This window comes from Electrona antarctica (genome assembly GCF_951216825.1).
Source record: "Electrona antarctica genome assembly, chromosome: 21".
In the NCBI taxonomy this organism is placed as follows: Eukaryota; Metazoa; Chordata; class Actinopteri; order Myctophiformes; family Myctophidae; genus Electrona; species Electrona antarctica.
Genome location: NC_136802.1, coordinates 26,359,474 through 26,383,978, shown reverse-complemented (window position 1 = coordinate 26,383,978; position 24,505 = coordinate 26,359,474). Strand labels below are relative to the sequence as shown.

Below are 24,505 nucleotides of genomic sequence, written 5' to 3'. Positions count from 1 at the left end.
GTCCTTCTCTCTCTCTTGCTCTCTCTCTTGCTCTCTCTCTCTCTCTCTCTCTCTCTCTCTCTCTCTCTCTCTCTCTCTCTCTCTCTCTCTCTCTCATTCAGCTCAATCTATAATGCTCTACTTTTCAACCTCTCTCCACGTGTGTCTCTTGTCCCTCTTGTGTTTGCCGTACAGGACTTTGTCACGGAACTGCTGGACAAAATCCGAGGAATGCAGAAGCTGTCCACGCCTCAGAAGAAATGATGACCCTGGCCCCCCAACACACCCCCCCACCCCCCCACACACACACACACCTCCATTTCTATGACCCCCACACACACCCCACACACATTCACATCCTCATCCTGTTTTATTTCATCCTCTTTTGATGGGGGGGGGGCAGATTGACATGCGGGGAAGTTCCTCGGTTCTTCTTAACCCTTTGTCTGCCACCTAGTGGTGACAAAGTACTGCGCCAGTATGCCAGGCATTTTCTGTGTTGTCGGGCAGATTATTATTATTATTATTTTTTGTGTGGTTAGTGTTCCTGTGTCCCCGGGCCGCTGACCCGGGGGTTTGAATCGGTCTGATACCTGTCGTCGTTCGCTCAGTAACCACGTAAACCTTGTTTTATATGGTCGATCACAAGCTCACAACGGCACTGAGTACTGTGAGCTTGTAGATCGGCGGGTTTTTCCCCGCTATTTTAGAAAATGTTTGAAAATCTTAAACCGTTTTTGAACAGTTTTACCAATACACGACCCCGTTTAGAGTTGGACAGTTGACAGGGCTAACTATCTATCGCTGCTTTCCCAGAATCCTTTGTGCTTCGCTGATCCAATTATTTTTTCTCTAAATGATGTCAAACTCATATCATTTTCCTATATCTACGATACATTACACCTTAAAAGAGATTATTCCTGAAATGGATGTTTGTTTTATTTATTTTTAAACCGTGTTTAATAATGGAAAAACGTATCGGTGCGGACATCCCTGATCTCACAGACTTATCGCGGTGACTCGTTTATTAGCTTGTAGATCTGTTCTGACGCCGTCCTACTACGGAGTATGACATGGACCACTTGAACCCCAGCGCCCATATTCCGGACAGAAATAGCCGACTTTACAAGTATGGCTACTCTACTAGTTTGACCTAATTTTTGGCAATGCGATTTGGCGTAGACTGAAAACACCGTCAAAGAACAGTCTCAGAGACTCTTAAAATGAACATGGGGTTTAAGTGGTTAATGTTGTCCCGGGGGCTAATTAGCAGTCCAATCGGATCACAGAGCGTCTGAATGCTTTCGACCGACTCCCGATTAGAGCCATGAATGGACTCTCACAATGGAAACACGTGGGCGACACACACACACACACGTACGCACGCACGCACGCAAACGCACTCACTCACACACACACACACACACACACACACACACACACACACACACACACGGGCGAACGACAAGCAAACGGCAAAGAGAGTAAAATGAAAAGACATTCACCGGGCGACCGGCCAGGACCAGTGCCTCTCTCTGTCTCTCTCTCTCTCCCTTTCTTTTTATTCCACCCTTTCATTCACACTCCTTCCTTCCCTCCTTCCTTGCCTCCTATGTCCCTCGATTCCTTGACTGCTTCCTTCCTGCGACGCCCGAGAGTTCAAGGCGAAAGGAAAGAGTTGAAAGGAGAGAAACTGTCGAGGAGAGAGGCGATAAGTGTCAAGGACCGAAGAGGAGGAGAGGGAGGACGAAGTACGAGCAGCCTATCGGATCTAAGCGGCTTACTTCTCAACCAATGAGATTTGTAGTATGAATATTATTCTGTTGTATTTTTTTGTCTCTGGGATGCACCCATATCTATATATATTGGCCTGTATATCGGGGTATCGGACAATGCTTTTGCCTTTGACCGCCAATAAGTTGACATTCACCCACGGCCAGTGGCCGGTGTTTTATGTGTTCTTGTGTTGTTTTTTTGTTTTGTTTTTTTGGTGTGTAGTTTTAACATGCAACAACCTACCAAGCTACAGATTGCTGTACACTGTTAATGTTTAATCGTTTAATAACGAAGATTATTATGAACAACAATAGGCCTTCTTTTTGTCGTTCGGCCCTGTAGTTACCATATCGGTGCATCCCTTTTTCTTTTCTTTTTCTTGTTTTAAGGAGTTTTGTCTTTTGGCTGGGGTCATTGAGTGACCTGACACTTTTTCGAAGGGTGGGTTGAGAGGGAGACGGGGGGGGGGAACGGGGGGTGTGTTTGGTCCGACGTACTAACAGTCCAACACCCTACCCCAAACCCAACCCTAAAGCTAACCCCATGGGTTAGTTTAAACCTGCCACGGGTTCGTTTTAACCTGCCACGCATGTCGGGAGCCACGGGTTAGTTTGAACCTGCCACGGGAGTGACGGTTTGTCGGACTAATGCCTGTCGGACTGTTAGTATGTCTAAAGCCCGAACCACATAGGGACTCCTTGGGACAACACCATTTTAAGGTCAACCACACCAATGCAACTCAATGAGTTGCATTTTGTGTGTTTGACCTTAATAACCGCCTCGTCCCGACCTGACCCTTTGGTGTGGTTTGGGCTTTAACAAACATATGCAGTGCACTGGGGGATACGCCACCCTGTTTCTTCTTTCCCTTCTCTTTCTCCTCTAAGAATCACCTGCAAACTGTCTGTATTTGTCGGAGCTGGAGACTCTGTCTGTTACAAATCTTGTGGTATGTGGACGCGTTATTTGTTACCTCTTATTTCGCCCAACGAGGGAGGAACCGGAACCCCCTAAATTCTCCTCCATTTTGAGGTCAAATGTCATTTGAAATGACAACGTAGACAGTTGGGCTACGTCAGATTTTTTTTTATATCTGCGCGTATGGTTGTGTCGTTATAAATAGCCAATCAAATCGTTGCGCTGTGAGCTTGTAGATCGGCTATTTTTGGCGATTCCTTCGAAACGTGGTACAGTTTTGAGGCAGAGTTGTTTTATCCTCGTAAAAAAACTTTGTGAGGGGGGTGGGGGTAGTAGTGTAGATTCCGTATAGGGCCGGTACTTTTATTTTGTAATGCAGACAAAAACAACGTTGGACCCAGAAACAAAGCTGCCTTGTTTTCAGTCATGATCACACTCTTCTCTCTCTCGTCTGTGTGCACGTGCGAAAGGTCAGTTCGGGGTGCCATTATCCCACACACAAAAACACGTGCGCGCGCATGCATGCATGCATGCCATGAAGGTTGTCCCTTATCACCAGCCCTGGAATGTGTGGCCTGACGTCCTTTTGTTTTGTGACGTCGCAACATGTCACTTGGTCGTATTTGTGTGGCATCATGTTTGGCGTGGGTGTCAGGCCACACCGATGACTAACTGCGTCGTCGCGGCCGGCATCAGTGACGGATCAACTCCTCCCAGGGCCGTGGTGGCAGCTACACCAAATCAAAGGGCCCCGTGTGCGCACGCGAAACACAATCAAGAACGCCACTTTTTGTGTTTGCGTGGCCACTGCCAGCACAATCGCCTGTCTGTCATGTCTTGGGCGCTCTATCTGGCTGTGTCCCAAATCACTCGTATAGTTGGTAGCGCCATTTCGTGTTGGTGTCTGAATGTATACCGTGGTGACCGTTGTTACCGCTTTATATATTCGTGGACTTGTCTCATCTCCCACAATGCAATGCGAAAGGTAGGGCCCAACCGGTCGCTCTCGTTAAAACCTTACACATACCATCACACGTTGAAAGACGCCGACCGACGGAAAGGAACGCACACCCTATTTGGAACGGGGGGGAAGGGGGGTTTTGGCTGTCGCACGCAAGGGTGTCTCGCACGTTGTCCCGCCACGCCACAGCGGCCCAATCGTCTCCCAAGAATAAGCCATCTGTTACTGGTTGTGAGCCAATCAAATCGCATGGGGGGGGCTGGACTGTCGGCCAATGGGACACGTGGCAGTGCCAGGTGTATATATATTGTTTTTGCGTTGATCCCTGATTTGGCCGATCGCAATGCACCGGTGGCGACAACAGACCTCGATGAAGGTCTCCCTCTCAGTCTCTCTGCACCCAAAACATGCACGCTTGCACACGCGCGCGTGCACACACCCCGAACTGACCTATTTCTGTCTTTCGTCGACCTTGCCATCTCGAAGCCCGATTTTTCTACTTTGTCGTATGGCGTTGTCGCGCACCAACTATCCTATTTCTGTTATGTCTGTACCGGCAATCCTCCATTCTCTTCTCATCCATATCCATCCACACATCCATCCCTCCATCCATCCGTTCTTCTAGTTCTCCTTCAACTTCCTTCCTCTCTCTCTCCCTTTTTTGTAAGCGAATCAGCTGTTGCCTTAGGTGTTATTTATGTTTATGTAAACCAAATAAAATAAAATAGGAGGCATTCATTTTGAAAGGAAAAAAACAAACCAACCAACAAAACAACATACAAGCAACAAGGTATAGCGCCACCACGGCTAACGGCTGCGCGTTCGATTCCCGAACGTACGTCATAATGGCGGAGGTTGGAATACCTTAAGAACCTTTCCTCTTCTTTTGCTCCTTTTTCTTTCTAAACCACTTAAGCCCTACATATATATATATGTGTGTATATATATGTGTGTGTGTTCATAAATAGCCCAAATAGCCGATCATCTCACGAGTCGAGCTCACGACCATCGCGTCTTGCTATTTTTAGGGCTATTTTTGAAATACGTTTTGATTTTTTTTTAATTCATTCAATCCTGTTGTCAGAATTTTAGAAAGGTTTTCAAGACTAGACTTTTTTTTTTCTTCTTTTACGTATGAAATTGAAAATCCTGGTGTCAGCAGTTTTGAAAATGTATTGGGAAAAAAAAGAACAAATGTCGTCCAAATTCAGACATTTTGGAAAAAGTGGTTTGAAAGGAAATTATGTTTTTCTTTCTCATTCTTTTCTAGAAGTGAGTGAGTGTTTAATACAATATACTGTTAGGCTCATTTGAATGACGTTGTTTTTTATCGTGGCCATGACTTTAATATTCAACATAGTTGACAAAATGTTTTATTAAAATCCATCCAGAGAATCACCCAGCGATTGGTTTTACCTGTGGGGTTGTGTCTGGGGTGGCGGGCGGGGGGGGGGGGGGGGGGCAGAACCTTTTAATTGGGCAGTGAATCGCGCCAGACAAGCTCAATCGATAATCGAATTTGAATGGATTTCTTCTTCTTCTTAAAATCCAGCTTTGGATTTACCGGTAATACCTTTCTTAGACTGTTGTTGAGAAGTCTGTTTTTTTTTTTACTGTTGGGGAGGAAATTGCAAAAGAAAAAAAAAAGAGTAGAAAAAGAAAACAAAAAGGAAAGTATATAGTGGTTACTGTCTGCGGCAAAATCATGCTGATTGGTGGAGTACTGACCATGTTGTGAGGCTAAATCATGCTGATTGGTGGAGTACTGACCATGTTGTGGGATGATGATTCAAAACAAACCAACATTCAAATGTAGCAATATCAAACAAGGTCTTGTTTTTGCCCAATTTTGTTACACTTTTATGCAACTTTAATAAAAATATGCGAAAAGGAAAAACAAAAACAATGAGACTTCTGTATTTACTTGGGATCTTATTTAGGAGACTATTGTATGGATTTGTGTTGACTGTACATGTAATAAGATTAATGTCCACATTTTACTGAATAATACAACATAATTGCTAGTAATGATCAAAATAAGCCATACAACATTTTCTCTTGTAATCTCCATTTCAAACTCACAGTGTAGATCTGCACAATTTCACTAGCCTATTTAAAAAAATCACACCTGTGTGAACTGAGTGGTGCAGTGACGTCACACACTAACCATAGCAACCATGCTCACCTGTACATGGCCCCACGTACAGGTACACACCTGGTACACAGGTACAGACACGGGTACAGACAAAGCTGGTTATTGGAGTGGTTTGCACCACTCAAAAAGTGAGTGACAAGTATAACATCATTAGGCTAGTATACACAGTTCATAATTCTCTTGTTATTCAGTAGGCCTATAGTCTGGATGGACATATGAATATATAGACACATAATGGATGAATCAATGTTACAACACACTATCCTTTTTAACATTAATTAAAATGACATATCATAATGTAGGCTACTTTTAATTACTGTTAAGCCGTTATTGCATATCATTTATTAATATGTCGTATAACTGCATTACATCATTGGCTATTGCTAACCCTAACCTATAGACCTATAGGGAATCTATTCTCTTTGCAAGGTGCAATTAAGGTTGCTGCCTGCTGAGGTCTGGGTCGAGAGCGGATACGGAAACTGTGTGTGTGTGTGTGCGTGTGTGTGTGTGTGTGTGCGTGCGTGTGCGTGCGTGCGTGTGTGCATGCGTGCTAGACCGGATCCGCTCAGCTGAGCAGCCAATAGAAAGCCAGGCTTTCCCCGGGTACTCGTCTAACCTTCTAGAAGCGATCCCATTGGCCGACCCCCCCCCCCCCCCCCCTCCCAACCTGGCCTGGGATTACGATTGGATAAAAGCCCACCCGAGCGCACATCGTGCATTGCCATTGGCCAACGTCGTGCGTCGGGTTCTCAACACCGATTGGCTGCTCGACAGAGTCCGGCAAAGAGTCGAACTGAAGTGAAGAAGGAGGAAGTAGTTTTTTTTATGATTATGGAATACATCGCCTTTAACTGTACTTTAATTTATATCTTAAATTATTAGTAATCTGTGCGTAAAATCATAAAAATCCAGCGGGACGCTCGTATCAAGGTGAGTGGATGACGCTGCGCTGTTTACGTAAAGCTCCCCGTAGGAAATAATAATATGTTTAGTTTACGCCATACGCCTGGCTCTTCAGTTAATCCGTGGATGGATCCTACGTACTGTAGTTGTTGTACACCAGTGGTTTTCAACCTTTTTCACATCAAGGTCCATTATTTATTCAGCATTTGAGCCACGGACCACCATTTGATGACATTTAGCCTCTCAGATTTGAAACTAAAGAATATGTTGTTGTCGTTGGATAAGATTTTGTCCACAATTCCATTCTGTATTGATGTTACGGAGAGATAACAGGCACACATACACAATTACACATTGATCAAAATAACAATTGTTCTAATGCTCTAATTGTGTAGACTTCTTGTAAATTAAGTTAGTGCAGATGTTTAACAATAATTTAACTCTGGAGAGTCGTTAACTCTCCAGAGTTAAAGATCTTTAAGGGTCCATTTGGTTACCAACTCTTATCATTTATCTGGAGACAACCCTCAAAGGGTTTTTTCTCTTCGCAGATGAGTATTGAGTAAGCCTTTAGCCTGGGACCGAGGCTAGGTTTTTATGCGCTGCTGACATTGAATTTGAGATGGCATTGTTAATGATGGATCTGTGCGTCAATGGACGGACTTTAGTATAAAGTTAAACGTGCAACAATGTAGCCAAGGCAGACGTGTGTGTCTGTGACTGTGTGTGTGTGTGTGTGTGTGTGTGTGTGTGTGTGTGTGTGTTTGTGCGTGCGTGCGCGCCGCGCGTGTGCTTTTCAATGTTTTGACCAAGCCGATTAGCGATAGATATCACGCTTATAATCCATTTATTCTGTTGTAACATTTAGACAAGTCGACATAAACTCGCTTTATGATCGACGTACATACAGACCATCGTTGCCCTCTCGTTTGCGCCTTGTCTTGCGATGACGTCACGGAAGCCGTATTGATGGTTCTGTCTGTCTGTTGTAAAGTAAAGTGTAATGCAAGTGTAATGCATTATCAGTGTGTCGTCCACACAGTAACAGTCTTTGTATTGAGTTGTGCTTTCATGTGAAATGTACCCATTCTGCAAACTGTTATATAGTAATAATAATACTAGTATTAATATTAATACATACTTCTGTCTGTCTGTCTGTCTGTCTGTCTGTCTGTCTGTCTGTCACTCACACTGTCCCCAAGGTCACCACTCAGTATTCACCGGGTACCTGTCTGTCTGTCTAGTTTAATTGTATTGGATCATCTTCACAGTAGTATCAATACATATGCTACAATTTCACATCAACATAGGAAAACTGTTACATAACATAAGTAACACATACTGTATAAGTAGTGCTTTTGTTATTTTTTGTATTATTACCAGTAAGACGCCTGAGGGCGAGAAGTGACCTCGTCGTGTGCACTGACCATATATGGAGCGTGTCTTGAGTGTACAGGGTTTGATGACGTCAGATCAACATATGGAATGTCAGAACAGGTCAGCTCCATATATGGTGATCTAAGGGTGGCAGCGGGGGCAGTATCTTGAGTGTACAGGGTTTGATGAGGGCCCAGGTAGGGCCTGGCCTTAATTTTCGGGCCTGTTGAGAACTCTAGTTTTCGCCGGCTGTCGGGTGCGTCTGCACAAATAACTTTGGGAGACATCGAAGAAAAGGGAGACATCGAAGAGTAAGGATGGATGGAGAAGGATCAACATATGGAACAGAACAGGTTCTGACATATATCCATATACTAATATTGATGACATCAGGGATCTCCATATATGCAGTAATTGCGACAGCAGGTCGCATTTACTATGATATGATCCCTGATTTACTATCATCCCTGATGATGTCATAGTGATGTCACGAGACCTATGTCATAGTGATGTCACGAGACCTGGGCATATATGGGGGCTTTCCCCATGTATGGGCCCTTTACAATCTTAGCTGCACCTCAGCACCTGACATATTTGTCAGGTGCAGGATTGAAAAGGGCAGAAAAAACAAATACTAAAACTAATTTAACTTTAATAAAAAAGAGAAAATCTGAAAAAAAAATTACCTGTGTGTGTGTGTGTGTGTGTGTGTGTGCGTGTGCGTGTGCGTGTGCGTGCGTGTGCGCCCGCGCCCAAACAGCCATGCCGGTGCAGCCCTCGGTCAGAGAGCCCTCGGAGGAGGAGGAGGAGGAGGAGGAGGAGGCGTCGGGGAGAGAGACGCGTAACACCAAGGAGGAGGCGAAGACCAACGGAGAGCTGCGGCGCCACCGCGAGGACAGCACGTGCACTGCAGGAGGAGCAGAGGGAGAGGAGGAGGAGATGATGATGGAGGAGGACAGCACGGAGGAGAGAGAGGAGACCGACCTGGAGGAGAGCGAGGACGAGGAGGAGGAGGAGGAGGAAGAGGAGGAGGATGAAGAGGAGGAGGAGAGTTCAGGTGAGAGCTTAGCTCTGGTGGTCCAATCATACTCCAGTTTTAGGTGAAGAGGTGGCCACCGAAACGGTGCTTAGTAAAATCAGAGAGATGTGTTTGGGTGAGCGGTGAGTCTCTTACCACCGCGGATCAGTGATGTCATGTTGTAGTTTTGGTAAAAACAGAGAGATGTGTTTGGATGAGCGGTGAGTCTCTTACCACCACGACTCAGTGACTTCATGTTGTAGTTTTAGTAAAAACAGAGAGATGTGTTTGGATGAGCGGTGAGTCTCTTACTACCGCGGTGACTTCATGTTGTAGTTTTGTTTGTGTAACGTGTAAGCGGACTTGGCAACCCTGCCTGGAGTCGACCAGAGCCAGAGTTACGCAAACTCCGATCACTTCATGGGGCCAGTCCAATGCATAGACTTCTATTGAATGCGGACAACGAATGGGGACAACCGGAAGTTGTTTTCTGCCCCCTCAATATCGCAACTTTTCTATTAGAGTCGACTAGGTGGCGAACATGTCGTCTACATTTCACAAGTAGATGTTAGGTCAGGTTGTCACCTGACCAAAAAGATTGATGTTTCAATACATACAGTATCTAGATATTGACTATTTTCAATTCAAAAAGCTGGAGTCATACGTGAGGATTTTTAAAATCACACACATACAGGATAATCTGATAAGATTCTCTCATGATATTATATTAACATATTGGCTGCCTGTCTGATTCATCAATTCATTATTCATTCTTATTTTGAATGCGAAAACCGGAACCGCGAAAACCGGAAGTAAACAATGGCTATGTAAAGTGTCCCACGATCTTTTTTTAATTCACCCAAAACATACATTTTGTAACCGCAATCTCTCTCTCTCTCTGTCTCTCTCTCTGTCTCTCTCTCTGTAGAGATGGACGATGAGGACTGTGAGAGGAGAAGAGGAGAGTGTCTGGAGGAGATGATAGATCTGGAGAAACAGTTCCACGACCTCAAAGACAAGTAAGATGGATGTATGACATGTCACACATTATTAACTGACCAACTGTGCCCGTCGGCCACCGGCCTACTTGGAACGATGCAAGTTGGAAACCTAGTATGCAATACCTGTTGTTATAGCACCCGTTGTAACCGCCTGCAGTGATGTATATAGGTTTTCAATGTAATGAGTCCCGGGATGCAGGGATGGTCTTTTAGATGAGTCCCAGGAACATTTTATGAGTCCCACTTCAACGACGTTAGGAGTCCTATTTAGCCATTTTTACAATCTGCAGCATTTAACTCCCATTTCATTGTATATGGTTATAATGTGGTTATATTCATGTAGAAAACAAGAAGAAATTATTATTATAACTAAAACTAGCAAAATAAACTAGAATAAAAAACAGTACAGTAGTACAGTAGTGCATCCCGTGTATGCAGAGGTCGTTGTTTTATTGCGTACCTTAACTATAAACTGCATTTGGGATGCAAAATGCACCCTATTTTAATCTCAGACGTCTGTGTCCCTTTTGTGCCAATATATGGAGATCTCTGTATCTGTCTGCCTGTGTCTGAAGAGTGCAAACTGACTGTGAAAAGTGGACTGTTTAAGTAATGAAATGGCAGGTGTGGGGTTGCCATGGCAATCATTTGGCTGAGGCAGAGGCTGGAAATTCTACAGGTGAAGGGACTTAGGCTCATTACGTCCACTAGCACACTGGCGCGCTTGAAAACTGCGTATCCGACCGACTCAAGGCCGGGCAACCGCACCCCCTGTGGTGGTGTGGAACGCGCGTGTCAAATTTGAAGTAGGTGGGGCGAAGGCTTCTCGAGTTAAGTGGATTAATACAATGTTTAGCCCACAGATGACTAGGAGGAGGCAGTATAGAGTAATGTTTTTTGTGAGGGTACCTACCTACCCTAGGTCAGTGGTTCTCAAACTTTCATGTCAAGGACCCCCAAATGGACACTCATCAGCATGCGGACACCCCAGAGCCATAGACGGAGACAGAGTTACGACAACTCCGTTCACTTCATGGGGCCAGGCTCTTCTACATAGACAGCTATTGGTTTGTCACTTTTAAAAGTTTAATTTCAAGGACCCCAGGTTTGACCTGAATTAGGCTACAGTCCCCCATGTTATGGCATTTCTATCTCTATCTCGCAGGATATAAATGATTGGTTAATTGGTCTTGTTATGGATTGGTTAATTGCAGGTGTTTATTAATTGGTTAATTGCAGGGGTTTATTTATTGCTTAATTGCAGGTGTTTATTGGTTGGTTACTTGCAGGCTCTTCAGGGAGCGTGTGAGCCAGGTGAAGGTGAAACTGGACGAGGTTCTCACAGGGAAGGCAGGAGAGTACACAGACCCTCTTTCCTCCTTAGACACCAACATGATGCTACGCACACACCTAGCAGGTACACACACACACACACACACACACACACACACACACACACACACACACACACACACACACACACACACACACACAGACCCTCTTGTAGACTGCTTGCCCAACAGGAGACACACTGTAAACCATTTCAAATGAAAATAAAAATAAAAACCACACCTTTGTGCTATGAACTTAGCCGTGCATGCTGCTCAACAACACTATTGTATTGCAGCTGTTTGTACTCAGACAGGCAGACATACACACACGGCCAGTCATTGGAGCGGTTAGGCACAGCAAAAATAAAAATAAAAAAGTATGTTGTAGGCCTGTCCCTGAGTAAAGCCCAAACCACACCAAAGGGGCACCATGCAACACCTTGGGTCCAAACGGTTGCAAGGAGTTAATGCTAAAACCGTCTCGACCCTTTGTGTGGTTTGGGCCATTGAATTCCATGCGTTAAATCACTAGGGTCAACGTGGGTCAACGACAACGTGCAACAAGACATATCACACCGCAGGGACAACGCTAAAACCGTCTCGACCCTTTGGTGTCGTTAGGGCTTTATAATTGATCTAGTCGACTGGTATAGTTTCCATGAATGTGTTAAACAATAAAATACATGAACCTGATGTGATTGGTTCATTCATGCTTAGATGTATAAGTTAGCATTGTATGCAGACGTACCACACTATGATTGTATACTCATAGCCTCACTCATAATGTACTGTTACAGATGTAAGGTTCTTTAGCTGACTTATGATCCTTGATGACTATTTCTATGTATTTGATGTGTGTTGTTCTTGCTTATTGTAAATCGCTCTGGATTAGAAGCATCTGATGAATGCCTAAATTCGTGTGTGTGTGTGTGTGTGTGTGTGTGTGTGTGTGTGTGTGTGTGTGTGTGTGTGTGTGTGTGTGTGTGTGTGTGTGTGTGTGTGTGTGTGTGTGTGTGTGTGTGTGTGTGTGTGTGTGTGTGTGTGTGTGTGTGTGTGTGTGTGTGTGTGTGTGCGTGCGTGCGTGTGCGTGTGCGCGTGCGCACATAGGAGTGTACAGAGAGCTGTGTCTTCAGGTCATCAAACATAAGTATGAATGTGAAGTTCAGGGAGCACAACAACACCTGGAGGTATGACACGCACGCACACACGCATTTGTATAAGCACACACACATGCATACACACATGCACGCATACGCACGCATGCACACACACACACGTGAACACACGTATCAACCTGAGTGTGTGTGTGTTACAGAGCGAGCGCACATTACTGTTTGACGCCATGAAGACAGAACTACTGGACAAGATCAGAAGACTGGAGGAAGATAGACAGATCACCTCTGGTACGCGCACGCACACGCTGTCCATCTGGGGCTATGGGACCGCGACCACGACTACAGATCCCATAGCCTGTGAGGAGTGTAAAACAAAAAGCTTGAATTTAAGTTAAAGTTGAAAAATGGACCTCACCACTGTCTTCTATAATCGAGGGTCGTCCGGCTTCCCTCCACCTGGCCGGATGGCTGGGGCGTTGAAACCGAAACCGTCCCATTGTCTACCTCCTAGCCTGGGAAGCGTTCCTTTTTGGGGTTTATGATCCGGTCGGGAGCAGATGGTAACTCACTGGTTTGTAGTCATCAGGCAGGAAACCACAACCGGAATAAGAACTACCCAAAATAATTCCCCACGATCATTCCCCACCTACCCAATAAAATCCTTGATGCGGCGTTAGTTTAGCTGATTTTTTAAAGAGTGTACTTTCCAGAGACTATTTAGCATCTATATACCTTTGTTATTCCAACAGGGAAATTCTATTTTTATTGGGTAGGGTAATTATGAGGGAAAAGAAAGAGAGGTCAGCCACGAAACACCTGGCGCAGAGACTTGGAGGCAGATGCAAAAAATATGGGCCACACTTGGGGACAGCTGGAAGTGTTGGCTCAAGACCGAGATGCTTGGAGAACTCTTGTCGACGGCCTAAGCCCCAGAAGGGGGTAATTATGAGGGAATTATTTGTGATAGTTCTTATTCATTTTGTGGTTTTCTGCCCGATGACTGCAAATCAGTGACTACAACAACATGACGTAACATATCATCCGCTCCCGACCGAATCACACAGGTGATTTAGTAACACAGACTGGGCTTTCCTCCGAGGTGGAAAGCCTGGTGATGCGAGGCTACCTCCTGAGCCACTTTTGTGTACAACTCTTATCGTCGTTGAAGCCAAAGCACTGTCGAGTACAAGTCAATGTTCGTCGACTCCCTATTTTCACTGACGGAAACTAAATGGAAACTAAATGATAACTAAGCTATGATCACTAAAAGACTATTTGTCAACAAATAAAAACTAGACAGCAAATGTTTGGAAGGGACTAGTGGACAAGAGATCCGGTATAAGTAAAATACCGTAAGTCATTTTACACTTGGTTGCATGCTGAAAATAGCCCATCTACAAGCTCACAACGCATTGCAGCACAGCGCTGTGAGCTTGTAGATCGGTTATTTTCAGCAAGTGTAAAATCAGTCATTACGACGGCATCAAGGCCTGCCAAAATAAGTTTTAGTCGACTAAATCAACTGTAGATTTAGTCGACTAAAACTAGACTAACACTAAACTAAAATGTGACTAAAACTAAATAAACTATTCAAGAGAATATGACTAAAACTAAAATCAAAATTTGCTGTCAAAATCAACAAAAGTGTAAAATCACACCCGTGTGAAGTGAGTGGTGCTTGGACAGACCCAGCCAGCCAGCCAGAGACACACATACAGTAGCTGTCTATAGGAGTGGTTGCACCACTCAAAAATATTCCTCGTCCCTGGGTGGACTCGAACCACCAACCTTTCGGTTAACAGCCGAACGCGCTAACCGGTTGCGCCACAGAGACTGTGAATGAGGATAAGGTCACTGGGCTATCAGTGATGCAACAGTCAGGCATTCAGGCACTGTCAGCATATTGTATAGTCTGGGAAAAGAAAAAAGAAAAGGATTCCAACAGGAGAGATACGGTTCACACGGATAATACCTGATGAACATGACGATGCTCTATTTTATTATCCTTTTGCTCTCTTTCTTTTCTTTGAATTTATTTTTTCATGACTTGACAAATTTAACCTAAGAATCCTAAGAAACCTAAGAATTTAACCTAAGAATACAGACAACAAATGAAACAAAATACAATACAATAGTGTGGTGGAGTGATTAAACCATAACACTACAGTAAACTACACTGTATTTTCAGAGTGGTGGAGTGACGAGCTGAAAGGGAAGAAGTGCAAGAGGAAGAACATGGCGTCTCGAACGGACCGGAGGAAACGATGTCAGCTGGTGTCAGGTTAGTAACAGTGTTGATTTCGTCGACTAATACTATGACGAAAAATATCAGTCGACTACCTTATTATATTATTATATATTGCTTATAACCACGCCCCGATTCTGTGGCCAATGTGGAAGCGCCTCTCGCCTCCAACAACTGCGGACTAGACTTATATAACTCTATGGACTAGACCAGGGCTAGGCAACTTTGAAGATGGAGACTCGGAGAGGGCCAATATATTTCCACACAAACGCCAGAGGGCCACATTGCATATCACTGTCCTAGCAAAAATAGACGATCTGCAAGCTCAAAACTTGCAGATCAGCTATTTTTGCTATTATTTGAATTGAAATCCTGAATTATCTTTTGCTATTTTTTAAATGGAATCCTGAAAAGTAACGTTTTAATTTAATTTCAAAGGCTGTTCAAATGCCTTTAATTATAGTTATGTTAACTTTATGAACTAAATACAAATACATAAAAAAAGTCAATAACATTTTATTACTAGTCATTAAGCTACTAATTTAGACAATTAATTTTAGTAATTAAAGCGGGTCATGTTTGCATGTTTGGAATTGTAACAGCAGAAATCAATAATATATCAGTATTCTGATATTAACCTGAGGGCCACATTAATTATTTTTGCGCCAAGTCCGTATATATACGGACCCCGCCGCTAGGGGACGTTATTTGCTAGGTCCATAAATATACGGACCCCAACGTATACTCCGTGTATATAATGGTTGAGCCCCACGGCAGCTTTAAACATTGGTCCGGTTGCTATGCAACGCTTCCGTCACCACCAGCTATGGGACGTTAAAACTTTTCTCAGTTTACCTCAAGGGGCCAGTGAGGCTATTCAACGTTGAGGCGCTCGGCCCTAGTGGTAGGAGGAGGGACTACAGGCGGACCCGTGGATTCATGACCGGGAAACCCCGTGCAGCTGGGCTTTAACATTGAGCGCTCGGTTGCACTTCCGCATTTGACCACCAAAATTTGGTGGTGAAATGCGGAAGTCTTCCGGGTGCTTCAAAACGCCACTGAGCAACTTCCACTGACATGAATAGCTGGGGGGGCGGAGCTTCGCGACAGTTCAGTCTCTATCCTTTTATATACTCTATGGTTTACCTCAATATGGGGGATTTTCAAACCCCCATAAGTCAGAATTGTGGAGAACTGGGATTTATGCTAACAGCTAGCCGCAATCAAAGAGTTAAGTGAATGTGGCCCACGGGCCGCCAACTGCCCATGTATGGACTAGACCGCGGCAGAGGCCCGCCGTCTCAAGTGAACTTGAGCCACGTGAGAGACACCACCGAGCGTGCTAAAGCGAGCGAGCCGACTCGGGGCCGTTGCGACCCGATAGGCAGAGAATAGTAAATCATGTTCTGGCGAGAGTGTTTGCCCCGAACTGCCACTCAAAGTGACTACTGGACAATCACAGTGTGTCCTTGCACAACCCGTGTAGGCTTTCGAAGGACGTAGAATCAATCCATCCGTGATCCTGGTGAAAAGTGTAATTGCAAAACAAAATTGAAAACCGCAAAACAAAGGGTATGTATTAAATATAGTATATAATTATATATTCAATGTTTTTGCCCATGCATGCACATAATATACAGTATGGTTTAACCCACAGTAGGACTGTCACCAGATTCTACAAATGTCTTCTAAATCATGTTAAATCATGACATGTTTGGACCCCAAAATTATATGTAATTGGTCGCCGACCCCCATCTGAAAATATGTTGTTCCAGGGACCCCGCCATGAAGCAAAGATATGAGTTCAAGGCCCAGGCGGTGGCGTAACCGTCTGGGCACCCGACTGTAATCCAGTCGCAGTGTGCCGCGGGTTCGACTCCCGAGCCCGACACGGCCTTTACTGCATGTCTTCCCCCATCTCTCTCCCGTTTCCTGTCAGCCTACTGTCTGTCCCTTCAAAAACCAATAAAAGGCGTAAGCCGCAAAAAAATATCTTAAAAAAAAAAAGAAAAAGATATGAGTTCAAAACGTTCACTGTGAAAGAATATATATTCAAAGATTTCTGCCACATTTTCACACTGGGTTAAATGGTTAAAATATATTTTTTGTTGTTGTGTTGTTCTTTCAGGACCTTTCATTGTGTACATGTTGAGAGACCTCGACATCCTTGAAGACTGGACCGCTATAAAGAAGGTCAGAGTTGTGTGTGTGTGTGTGTGTGTGTGTGTGTGTGTGTGTGTGTGACGTGTGTGTGTGTGTGTGTGTGTGTGTGTGTGTGTGTGTGCGCGTGCGTGCGATGTGATCGCCAACTTCCATCGTTACCGACTCGGTGCTCTACAGCCGGGCACCGGTCTAGTACTTTAAATTGAATCAATCTATATAATTATCTAGAATTGATAGAGCAGCTCTGAATACTAGACAAGCCCTCCTCCCACAACTCGTCTGACATTGGAACGCCCAGCTCCTCAGCCCACGTATCTCTGAAGTGACCAGAGTCCACCGACGCCCCAAATGCAGCAACGAAGCTGGAAACTCAATGTTTAGAGTTTGGATGTATTAGAATTAAATCATAGATCCCGTGGCCCTTGGGTTTGACTGTCAATTCTGGGATATGATCACTCCCACAAAGTGCCTAATTTGGTGGTACCAGATTATTTTTTAATTTGAAGCTGATATTTAGTCTGCAATTGAGCAAAAGTGTCCAGTTTACTGTCTATGTAAAGATCTACAATGCAGCTCAGACCCCTCCTCCTCCAATCTGAAAATACGCCATCCGTAATACCTGGTTTAAATTATAGACGATGTGCTATAGGGGTGTATACATTAACATTAGGCAGACGAAACCCTTTCTAATCTGGTTCAGAATCTTCAGGGAGTTCCTAATAACAAATGTATAATCTAACAGACCGTTTACGTGAAGGCTGTGCTCTGGAGAGAAGCAGAGATGGGAGTGAGGTTTCTGAGACTGCCATGAATTCAATCTTTAACCACAGGGGGGCGTCAGAGGACCGTCATCACCAGGAAAACCCCCACTGCCCTTGCATTTAATTTGCAGCCCAATAGTAATGTTTAAATATTGGCCTCCTTCGCTTACATCCTTCTGTGAGTGAGTTTTGGAAATGCGAGGCGTTTTATCCGCCCATATAAATGAAATAACACTCGAATCCAGTTGTTTAAAAAAAGAACGTGGCCCGGTTCCGGCGAAAACATATTGTACAGTAATTACGTCACCATTGACAGCCAGTTATAACCCAACTTTAGTATTTAATGTTTTACAGAGAGGCTGAGATTTGAAAGTTCGTAGCAGAAAGCAGAGCACGCAAGTATTGTGGTCGTGTTGGGACGTATGCACGTGTGCTTGGGAGGTATATATACTAGACATTGATACCAACCAAGCATACGTACATAAAAAAAGCCAGCCGACCACAGTATAGTTCTTTCAACTTACAACTTACATACATGTATACAATACATACATACGTTACCTGTTACCCAACCAATATTGAAACATCGTAATTACTTTCGTAATTAATTTCAATGTTTTACAGAGAGGCTGAGATTTGAAAGTTCGTAGCGGTCGACAGTATTTGCGCGCTCTGCTTGCGCCAGCAGGCCATTTATGGCCTACCTTGTGTGCAACGCGCAAGTAGGCACTTGACAGAGTGCAGTTCTAGTTATTACATGTTTTCACTTCGTTTTTTGTTGTTGTTTTTTTGTCCAGGCGAAAGCAGCACTGGTACCACTAAAGAAGAAAGCAGAAAGTGAGTGTACTTTTGTGTGTGTGCCTGGCTTCATGTTTATGTCCATCTCTAACATCAGGGGGCTTGTTTCCCATCTTTGGCCCATTAATTGTGCTCAATTCAAATATATAATACATACCAGTATATACAATACAATAAAAAAAGAACTCTTACCAACACACGCGATATTAAAAACAAGCAAAAACTAAGAAATGGAGTGGGGAACCTTTTGTCTTTTGGAAGGTCATTCCACATTTTGGCGGCACCAGTGGAATGAATTTGATGTATGTTTGAGCCCAATAGAGCGTCACAGTCCCGTCACCTTTCATGGCCCGGAAGAGAATTCCCCATAAATATTCCCCATAGACATTTCGGAAAGTATTTATTTAAAGACCTTTAAGCCTCGGACAAAGCCAACTCGGCTCCGGACAAATCATAGCAATAAAATAAAAGAAGTAGGCAGAACAAATTATTAAACCTCTCTCTCTCTCTCTCTCAGAGCGGTGATGGTGGGGGTGTGTCTCAGTGGAAGATGTCAACACAACCAACCAAAATCCTGCTTTACTCTGACACACCTGTCTGTCTGCATTCACACCTTTACTCTGACACACCTGGTAAATGGTAAATGATAAATGGTGCATTTATATAGCGCCTTTATCCAAGGCGCTTTACATAGATTGTGCATTACATTCACCCATTCACACACACATTCATACACCGATTGCAGCGGAAGCCATGCAAGGTACCAACCAGCACATCGGGAGCAATTTGGGGTTCAGTGTCTTGCCCAAGGACACTTCGACATGTAGACAGGAGGAGCTGGGATTCGAACCGCCGACCCATGGATCATTGGACGACCTGCTCTACCTCCTGAGCCACAGCCGCCACCTGTCTGTCTGCATTCACACCATACTCTGACATACCTGTCTGTCTCCATTTCACACCTTTACTCTGAAACACCCGTCTTCATTCCATTGATTAACACGTTTTTTTTCTTTTTCTTTTTAATGGAACTTTTTTTAAACGGCAGAGTATCCCTTTAATATACCATCTTGCAGCTTGGTTTGACGTGTTATTTTTATTTGGCTATTTAAAGAAAAATGTTCTTATTGATAAGACGACCAGGTATTTATATATATATATATATAACAGTTTATAATGATTAAAGTTTGAAATATTTTATGAGACCGGCCCTGAGTTGTGTTGTGTTGTGTGTCTGTGCTGTTGCACGTATGTGCACGTCATTATCAATCTCTCTAAAAGGGACATTTCACCGCTGGACGAAAAAACAGATTTATAAAATAAATTAATAAAGTAAAATAATGAATCAACATCAATTAAAACGGGTACAATAGAGAGCGACCTAGAGAAGAGAGAGCAGCTGCACTTGAGTGAAGTCTGTAAGGTCACGTGTTGTGTGCCAAGCACTTGAAAGCAGATTTTCCAGACTTAGTGGAGGAATGTGAGGTCTCAAGCAACTAATAATCTTGAGATCATGATAAGAAATAGTTTTCCATTGTAAAAGAGGGTTTATATAAGAAGGTGAACTCCCAATTAGAGCTTTATAGATAAATAAAAACCAATGCAGGGGCCAACCAACTGTATTGTACAGTATGCAGTGATGGGTGTTATAGCTGTCGCCTGTTATAAATCTGAGGGCAGAATGATAAACTGAGTCCAAACTTTTAAGTGTGGTAGCTGATGAGTTTCTGTATATATTTGTCCCCATAGTCCACAGCAGAGATGAATAGTGCCTACATTAGCCCCTTTCTAGTACTGAAGGCCATGGAAAGCAGGATCTATTGCGATATAAAAAGCCAAGCTTCATTCGCACTTCGCAGCTGTAGTGTTTTACTTTTAGTAACTTTGCCAATTGAGATTAAAATATATCAACATGTAAATGGGGATGTATGGGGAAGCTGGGAGGAGTCCCATCATGTAAAATAATTAAAATAAGGCCCTCTTTTAACAGTAACTACACATTAACAGCAGAGACAGTTTGTTTATTTGTTTATTTACTTATATGAGACGATTCCATTTTATTCTCCATAGAGAAAAAATTCTGTGCTTGTTTCACTCACAGAATCTGGCAAGCTTATGCATACGCACCAAAACAAATAGACGGCAAGCTCCGGACACTTTCAAACTGGCCGACAGCCGACCGTCTGTGCTGTCTGGAGCTGCCTTAAGAATCAGCACTTTCACCCGTAACAGTATTTCTACACTTCATAGTAAATGGTCGCATTTGTGACCATATACTATGAAATCCTGCATCACCCGTCCGTCCATCAGTCACCCACACCTCGTGACATCACGTCTCCATATATGGTCACGCCTCGTGACATCACGTGACATCATGGAGACCCTTAGATCTCCATATATGGTTTTCAGTCCATCACGCCTCGTGACACACTCCATATGTCAATCTGACATCAAAGGTAAAAGGTAAAAGATCTGAGCATTTCTTCCATCACTGGTACTGGACATAATTTGATATCAGTGGTTTCAGCATCACCAGCCTCTCCAACAGAGAAATATGGGTAGAGTTTATCAGTGAAAGTGTCTTTATGAGTGTAGATGTGAGTCATGTCTTCAGGGTCGTAGAAGGACACCTCCCCCGCGTCATAGTCCAGCTGGACTCTGATCCTCTGGGGATTCCTCTGCAGTGGGATGGTGTCACTACACCCGTTACTGTAGCAACCATCCTTTTGACATAAACACCATATTCCATATTCCGGTGAGGAGTATGAATTGTTCTTCCTTTCAACAGATTCTTTAGCCAAACCTAAATTCCAGCAAGGATGGTCTCCGACCTCAACGTCCCATCTGTGAGTCCCTGACCTGTAACCCTCTGAACCCAGGACATCAGCACCATTAGTGAACCTCTCTGGGTTGTCAGGACGCTGCTGCATTCTGTCTGTATTCCTCACACTGGTCAGGTCTTCGGACAGACAGAGATAAGTGTACGCCGTGTTTGGGTCCAGAATGACAGGAGTGAACTTGACCCTCTCCTTCATCTTCTCCCAGACGTTGATGGTCAGGTTTCCCAGGTGTTTGGCCTCGTCTATCAGAGCTCCTTCAGTCCCTGAATCCTGTGGATCTGACAGCGTACACAGGACTCTGGTTCTGCTCCGAGTGTTTCCATAACTGCTGAGAAATGACACGCTGTGTTCCTGCAGCTCTTGTTCTACAGCAGAGATTGAAAAGGAGAGAGAGGAGATCTGCTCCTCAACAACCTGAATTATCTCTGCCTTCTGCTTCTCTTCCTCCCTCAGAGCCTCCAGTCTGGCCTCCTCTTCCTCCGTCAGGAACTGGTGGAGTTTTTTAAACTCTGCTCTGATTTGCTTCTCTGTGGCCAAAACCTGCTTGTTGTTGTGTTCAACCACTTCCTTAGTGTATCTATTCTTAAACTGTTTGTATTTGTTCATCTTATCCTTTAGAGTCCTGAGGTCAGACTCCAGTTGGTCCTTCAGGTTGTTGACGGCTTGTTCTACCGGAAGCAGCTTGTGGCCAGGATGGTGAGAGGAGTCACAGATACGACACACGACTCTCTGTTCGTCCTCACAGAACAGTTGATGCTCCTCTGCGTGTTCACAACTCGACAGCTCGACATCCTCCTCAGACGTGCTAGGGCGGGTTGAAGGTGTGGATGGAGGCCTGCACCACGGCATTGCCTTCAGACCAGGACACACGTCGGTTAGTTTGGTGTCTCGTAGCAGACGCAGGAAAGACCTGCACGTTGTTTCACCCTTGGAAACCATCTTGTCCACGAGGTCAGTGGCTGCCTTGGACGGCAGAGAGATGCTTTTCAGGTTCATGTATTCAGATTTTGCCAGTAGCTTTTCTTCGTGCACACACTGGACAACGAAGTGAATGTGTGACATTAGAACGTGTTGAAGTTTTGTCTTGTTCTGTCTGATAATGTCTGTAGCCTCCATGTTGATCCCTGGAAGAGAAGGGGGATTGAACAAAGAACATGGTTTAATTCTTAACTACTTTCAACTTCCTTATTTTCAGCGGCATCCCCATTTTGGATAATACCGGTATGCTATTATAGGCAAACATTTCAAACATTTCTGCCTAAAATGTAATGAAAATAGACAATCTACAAGCTCACAGTGCGTCAAATCGTGGCGTGCTGTGAGCTTGAAGATTGGCTATTTTCACTACTTGTTGCATGACAAAATATTTAGGGATTAGTAGGACGTAAGTCAAATGTTATACAGTTAGTAAGTTACCAAATATTCTGTCATATAACATATCATTGTTGTTGTTGTCTCCATAGGAAAGATATGCACATGAATCAAGTGAGTGGCAAAGTGAAATTAACATCGTTTCATGCATTCAGAGAGGTAAGACGATTTAAGCAATATTACACGAGAGGGTGTGGGTTAACGTGATTATTGCCACGACAGGGATGCGGTGAGGAACGAGACGAAGTCGAGTTCCGCAAGCATCAGATTGCTTCCTCGAAACGACCTGTGGTATAATACCACAGGTCGTTTCGAGGAAGCAATCTGATTGGTTGAAACAGCCTTCTAGCCGTGGGTTAAACCAGCACCATTCACCACCTAATCAAAACAAAGAATTCAGCTGCTCTGTTCTCCCAGAGCGCTAGCAAACTCGGTGGCTAGGCTAGCTAGTTTCTTGGGACAGTATGGCCCTGTGAAGGCCAGAAAGTATTATTTTTTTTGCCACTCCAGTAGGTGTACCCTCTATTCTATCTTTTTGTTTTTGACTTATTGTTGTGTGTTTATATCATGTATTGTTATGTTTGCTATGTTTTATTATGTGATGTGTATTGTTATGTTTGTTGTGGACCCCAGGATGGAAGAGTATCCTAGCTGCTACTTTGGAGGCAGTTACTGTGAATGAATAATGAATGATGATGAATAAACAATGATTAAAGCCAAAGACAGCACTATGGCTTGTTTCCATAAGGTCATGTGTATTCAGTTCATCGAAACGTTTAAAAACATGATAGTATACAATCAATAATATGCCAAAAACATCATATAAACTAGCAGTAAAAATATGTACAGTAAACAGATGGGTAAGAGTCGAGATAAGACTTTACTGGAGTGAGTTACGAATATTGCAGCCACCTAAGAGCTCTTTTAGAGCAGTTTTAAAAGCAGAGTATTGGAGTCACACTTTCTTATGATTGTGGCATTACATATATTCTGGTGACATAGCAGTAGACGAGACATCAACACCATTTCACTTAAAACTTCAACTCACAGATGCTGTTGCTGATGATAATCCTCACTCTACTGCTCTGGTGAGAAACGACAGCATGTAATAGGATTCAGGAAGACACACAACGGTTTCCAACAGGTGGTGTCAAGGAGTATATTAAAGAAGGAGAGGACACAGTGCGTACAAAATCACTAATTTCCCTGAACCGATTTATTTGGCAAAGAGGTCATATTAAACCAAGCCCCCCAGTACTGAGAGGAAGAATTGAAGCCAAATGGTAGTGTTGTAGTCGAGTCCACATAAAGCTTGTCCAAGTCAAGACCAAGTCTGAGGGAGGTCGTCGGGTCGAGTCCGAGTCATGACCGAGTGTGCATGGGAGGAGTCCGAGTCATGACCGAGTGTGCATGAGAGGTCGAGTCCGAGTCATGACCGAGCGTGCATGGGAGGGGGTCGAGACCGAGTGTGATAGATGGATGGATGGATAGAGGCACATTCATTTATGATCATTGTCATCATCAGTTCTCATTGGAACACTGGCGTTAGTGTGGAGAGTTTTATTTGAAATAAAGTTGTATTCATATTGTATTCTATTCTTCTGTATTGTGTTGTGTATATTATATATACTTGTGAGGTCACATGTTATCCATTGGGCCGGTGGAGCAGGGGCCCTTGGCTCTCAACAGCCAATAGAAACCACCAGCTCAACATTCCACACAATGTGGACAGGGTGGCATGTGGTTGCACGGGCTGGCCACAGGGTGGCGGCAAAACCACAGAAACAGCT

At 43.9% G+C, this 24,505-nt stretch overlaps 3 protein-coding genes across 5 annotated transcripts in view; 2 read left to right on the top strand and 1 right to left on the bottom strand.

The window, feature by feature from the left end:
* Positions 1 to 5,394, top strand: part of ppp1r14bb (protein phosphatase 1, regulatory (inhibitor) subunit 14Bb) — a 38,308-nt gene extending 32,914 nt beyond the window's left edge. Inside the window, exon 4 of the mRNA XM_079491710.1 lies at positions 175 to 5,394. Coding sequence (XP_079347836.1) covers positions 175 to 243 — 69 coding nt within the window. The 3' untranslated portion in view covers positions 244 to 5,394. The remainder of the gene's footprint in view (positions 1 to 174) is intronic.
* A 1,190-nt stretch (positions 5,395 to 6,584) lies between these two features.
* On the top strand, positions 6,585 to 22,095 carry brms1 (BRMS1 transcriptional repressor and anoikis regulator). 2 transcript variants are annotated; one of them, XM_079491436.1, is made up of 10 exons: positions 6,585 to 6,722; positions 8,833 to 9,129; positions 10,019 to 10,109; positions 11,381 to 11,508; positions 12,530 to 12,609; positions 12,738 to 12,825; positions 14,726 to 14,818; positions 16,911 to 16,975; positions 18,504 to 18,543; positions 21,963 to 22,095. In XM_079491436.1, the coding sequence occupies exons 2-10, from the start codon at positions 8,835 to 8,837 to the stop codon at positions 21,968 to 21,970; spliced, it is 888 nt and encodes a 295-aa protein (XP_079347562.1). In that variant the 5' UTR covers positions 6,585 to 6,722; positions 8,833 to 8,834; the 3' UTR covers positions 21,971 to 22,095. The 2 variants fall into 2 exon arrangements, with proteins under 2 accessions (XP_079347562.1, XP_079347561.1); XM_079491435.1 differs by lacking the exon at positions 21,963 to 22,095 and adding an exon at positions 19,022 to 19,136.
* On the bottom strand, positions 20,505 to 24,137 carry LOC306914426 (zinc-binding protein A33-like). Of its 2 annotated transcripts, none has more exons than XM_079491432.1 (2): positions 23,764 to 24,137; positions 20,505 to 22,468 (listed from the first exon to the last, which is right to left on the bottom strand). In XM_079491432.1, the coding sequence occupies exon 2, from the start codon at positions 22,458 to 22,460 to the stop codon at positions 20,955 to 20,957; it is 1,506 nt and encodes a 501-aa protein (XP_079347558.1). In that variant the 5' UTR covers positions 22,461 to 22,468; positions 23,764 to 24,137; the 3' UTR covers positions 20,505 to 20,954. The 2 variants fall into 2 exon arrangements, with proteins under 2 accessions (XP_079347558.1, XP_079347557.1); XM_079491431.1 differs by lacking the exon at positions 23,764 to 24,137 and adding an exon at positions 22,761 to 22,892.
* Between the last annotated feature and the right edge of the window lie 368 nt (positions 24,138 to 24,505).